The sequence below is a fragment of the Microtus ochrogaster genome, linkage group LG2 (genome assembly GCF_000317375.1).
Source record: "Microtus ochrogaster isolate Prairie Vole_2 linkage group LG2, MicOch1.0, whole genome shotgun sequence".
Taxonomy (NCBI): domain Eukaryota; kingdom Metazoa; phylum Chordata; class Mammalia; order Rodentia; family Cricetidae; genus Microtus; species Microtus ochrogaster.
The window spans coordinates 30091902-30096144 of record NC_022028.1 but is presented as its reverse complement, the minus strand read 5'-3'; the positions used below and the strand labels follow the sequence as shown (position 1 = coordinate 30096144).

At 45.2% G+C, this 4243-nt stretch overlaps 1 protein-coding gene across 1 annotated transcript in view; it reads right to left on the bottom strand.

Moving 5' to 3' along the window:
* Col4a4 (collagen type IV alpha 4 chain) overlaps nt 1–4243 on the bottom strand; it is a 128753-nt gene that overhangs the window by 43577 nt on the left and 80933 nt on the right. Inside the window, exons 28-30 of the mRNA XM_026785746.1 lie at nt 3186–3293; nt 1984–2202; nt 1025–1186 (exon numbers count right to left, since the gene is read on the bottom strand). Coding sequence (XP_026641547.1) covers nt 1025–1186; nt 1984–2202; nt 3186–3293 — 489 coding nt within the window. The remainder of the gene's footprint in view (nt 1–1024; nt 1187–1983; nt 2203–3185; nt 3294–4243) is intronic.

Genomic DNA, 4243 nt, shown 5'->3' with positions numbered 1-4243 from the left:
GGAGGAGGAGGAGGAGGAGGAGGAGGAGAAGAAGAAGAAGAAGAAGAAGAAGAAGAAGAAGAAGAAGAAGAAGAAGAAGAAGAAGAAGAAGAAGGTTTCCCAGAACCTTCAGAACCTTTTCCCCAGTGAACTTCAGATAGACTGCTAACAACTATGGTGAAGGATTTGTACAAATCAGAACAGTCAGAATGACTGACTCTTGAGATGAGGTTGTAGAAGCAAATTCTGTCCCAAACTTGCCTGGCTTCTCAAATGAACATCTTGCATTTGGATTAAAGTAGAAACAGATGCATTACAGAATGAATGACCCCAGCAATGAAATGAAAAGCATAGTGGAGATAGCTCGTGCTGTGGGCTGAACGTTCTCCCTGGACTTCTCGTGCTGAATCTTAACCACCAATGGGAGAGGTAGAGAATTTTGAAGATGATTAAGTGTGAACATAAGAGCGGTTTGTGGTAGTTTGCACAAGGACACTAGAAAGAGGCATCTGTGGGGAAGAGGTCCTCACCAGATATCAAAACTCCTGGGGTCTTGATCTCAAAATTTCTAGCCTTCTCCTAATCAATTTCTGTTGCTTAGAAATTGCTCAATCACAGGCATTTTGTGATAGTCAGCCCAGGGGATGGGAGGAGCCCCTGAACACCCGTGTGAGAAGACACACACTCATTCTTGTGCCAAGACTGTCAGGTCCTGGTCATCACCTGGGGCATCTCCCAAGGCCATGTTTGCAGGAATAGCTTTGACAGCTGATGCTGCACTTTCCTTCCACTTGAAGGCTGCTGAGAAGCGATGCTTCCTAAACTTGCATATATTGCAACCCACCCTGTGTGCAGCCACTAGCCAGCTCCATACATGTGGCCTGACAAGAATTTGGTTGGGGAAATGACACAGACCAAGATGAAATTTATGAATGAAGGGTTTTTTTGTCTCCAACTCATGATTCTGCTGACAGCCATACATGAGTGAGAGACTGTAAGGAGGAAGGCCCAGATGCTTCATATTTTGACACTTGGTGGCACTTACCTGGACTACCAGGAGCTCCAGGAAGTCCTGGTTGTCCTGGGGTCCCTGGAGCACCTCTTTCACAGGAATGACCGGGGGGTCCTGGGATCCCTGGAAACCCAGGACTTCCCTGTCTGCCTTTGGGACCTTTGAGACCTGGAGATCCAGGGTTGCCAGGTGGCCCTGAAACGATGATGCATTAAGGACACTCATGAGTCCGCACTGTACAGGGGGCCTAGAGCCTCCCTCAGGCATGTCAATTCCAGAAACAAACAATTTGATTCTGACCCTGGGCTCCATGAGCTAACACTCGGAATGAATTTTCATATCATAGATACGGCTCCAAGTGAGTATGAAAACCACACCTTGCTAAGTGAGTTGCTTGATAAGCTTATGGATGGCTTACTAAGAGGTTACTGAGGGCACCAAGTGACCATAGGCTTTCCTCATTCTCTCACCCTCCACCTCTGCAGCAGATTGCACCCAGGCATAAAGATGTACCTGATGCAAGCTGCATGAATGTGCATTTGGTGGGAGGTTTAGTCAGCTATCCTTTCAAATTTCTATTGGACTTCTGTGGAGTCTGTTAAGACTCAAGCCTCCCTGCTAAGCCCGAGTAGCCAGACCTCATCTGCCTGGGTCTGGCACTGGCAGTGACAGGTTACCCAGCCCTTGCTGTCAATGGCTTTTGGAGCAAACACAGCCTGGATACAGCTGAGTGGATTGATTCACCGTGGCCCCGCATTTGCAAACATGCAGTAAGGGCACAGGTGCACGTGTCTGTGTGTGTGTGTGTGTGTGTGTGTGTGTGTGTGTGTGTGTGTGTGTTTGTAGGTTCATCTAATGTGATCAGTCCTTATTTGTAATCATAAAATAAATGTCCATGCACTTTCTGACTGAAGTGCTACAGTATAAACTTTCTTTCTGGACCAGGCCAAAGCTGAGCAGACATCCTCTAATAGACAACAAAGACCTCATACCTTCAAACCCTGGGCATCCTGGGTAACCTTTGCTTCCTTTCATGCCTGGCACTCCTGGAAGACCCCTATCTCCAGGGGGTCCTGGGTCACCAAACGAAGGGTCTCCTGGGATTCCTTTCTGGCCATCCATTCCAGGAGACCCAGGTGGACCTGGGGGTCCACTAGGGGAGGTCCCCTTTTCGCCTCCAATGCCTGGATCTCCCATGTCACCACGAAAACCTATTCAACAACAATAACAAACTGCTATATGTACTAATATAGATCCAACAGTATAAGGACAATGCTTTGATTAAAAACCCTAGGCAAGCCGGGCGGTGGTGGCGCACGCCTTTAATCCCAGCACTCGGGTGGCAGAGGCAGGTGGATCTCTGGGAGTTCGAGGCCAGCCTGGTCTACAAGAGCTAGCTCCAGGACAGGCACCAAAGCTACAGAGAAACCCTGTCTTGAAAAACCCAAAAAAAAAACCCTAGGCAAGCTTAAGTGGTACTTACATTTCTAGGACTTTAGAGACTCAATAGGTCAATAGGTAATATTCTTTTGACACTCTATAAGTAATACCAATTGTTATTTATTGTTGCTGTTTTGTCTTTTTAAACTTATTTATTTATTATTTATTTATGTATGAAGACAGACAGGCACACAGGGAAGTCAGGGGATGACTTGTGAGAGACCCAGAGACGGAACTCAAGTCATAGAACCTGGTGGCAAACAAATTTACTCACTGGGCCAGCCTACCATCCCCCTTCTTAAAAAAATTCTTTTACTTTTATTTGTTTATATTTTTGAGGCAGGGTCTCACTCTCTAGCCTAGGCTGCCCTGAACCATCGTAAATATATCAGGATAGGCTAAAACTCAAGGTGATTCTCCTGCCTCCACATCTGGAGTGCTGGGATGAAAACTGAGTGCCACTATGCCAGCCTCCTGACCACCCAGTCCAGACACTGCCCTGGACTGTGTCAATCACACAGTCATGTGACTGCTGACGGCTAAGGATTCCCCCTGGAAGGGGTCTCAGCTGCATAGGATTCTGTTCATCTACAAGATGTCACAGCACAGCTGAGGTCTGTGTCACCTCCCTGCCCCCAAAGAATCATCCCTCCATTATCTCCAGATCCCTTGCCATTTCCTTATGGGTGCTCATCTTTAGGAATACACAAAAATTCCTGATGAAATGCTCCCAAGGCAGAGAAACTTTACTTACCAGGTGGACCTGGAATTCCAGGACTTCCTGGTTTGCCCTGCTGGCCTTTCTGCCCGTCTGGACATCTCATTCCTGGAGTTCCAGGGGAACCTGGAAACCCCTTCGGACCTAAACAAGAACAAATAAGACAAAGATTCAATTGCACAGAAAAAAATAATCAGGAAAAACAACAACAACAAAAAAAAAGGATTTTGAAATGTCCTTTTTAATTGTTTTTTGGAGTATGTCAATTTTATGGAAGTAGAAATGTTTGCCATCATGGGCTACAGAATAACATTCTGTAGCATTTGTTCCCGGGAAGTGTTTTGTTGTAATTTTCTCAGAGTCTGAAGAGTGTCACCTCTGACCAGTACCTTGTCCTGAAGAACGTGTATGATCCATTGTAGTGTCGTGAAGTGTAATTTTCTCAGAGTCTGTACTATGAGGAATTCCTCCCGGGAGCTTTTCACACACATCACCATTCACATACATTTCAGTACCTTTCATGGCAGGTCTGAAACATAAACCTAAGAGCCTAGCCTGTTCTTTAGGAGAACAAGGTGGTTCCCAGAGCCCACCCTGCTGAAAATGCAGAAAAGGAGCCCTACATTATAGATAGATAGATGATAGGTAGATGATAGATAGATAGATAGATAGATAGATAGATAGATAGATAGATAGATAGATAGATAGATAGATAGATCGATCTATCACAGGCAAACTGCCTACTAAAATAAACAAGATTTTCCCTTAAACCTCTGATTTTCTCCCAAGTCAGCTCAGCCAACATAACTTCTGAATTGTAAACTTTGGAGTTTGTACAATTGTAAAATTGTAAACAACTACATGGGTTTATAGCACAGTGATTTGCTTCCTATAGGCTAAAACTGCTGGCAAGCAATCCAAGTCTTTCATTCATCCCCAGTAAGGTAGCAGTAAAAGAAATGAATACTCAATGAACCGACCTACAGATGTAGGATTATGTCTCAAAACTCTTGTAACTTGTGATGAGGGGAACATACTACCCTGTCCTTTGAGCTGAAGCTTGGCCATGTAACTGGCTTTAGCCAATAAGACTT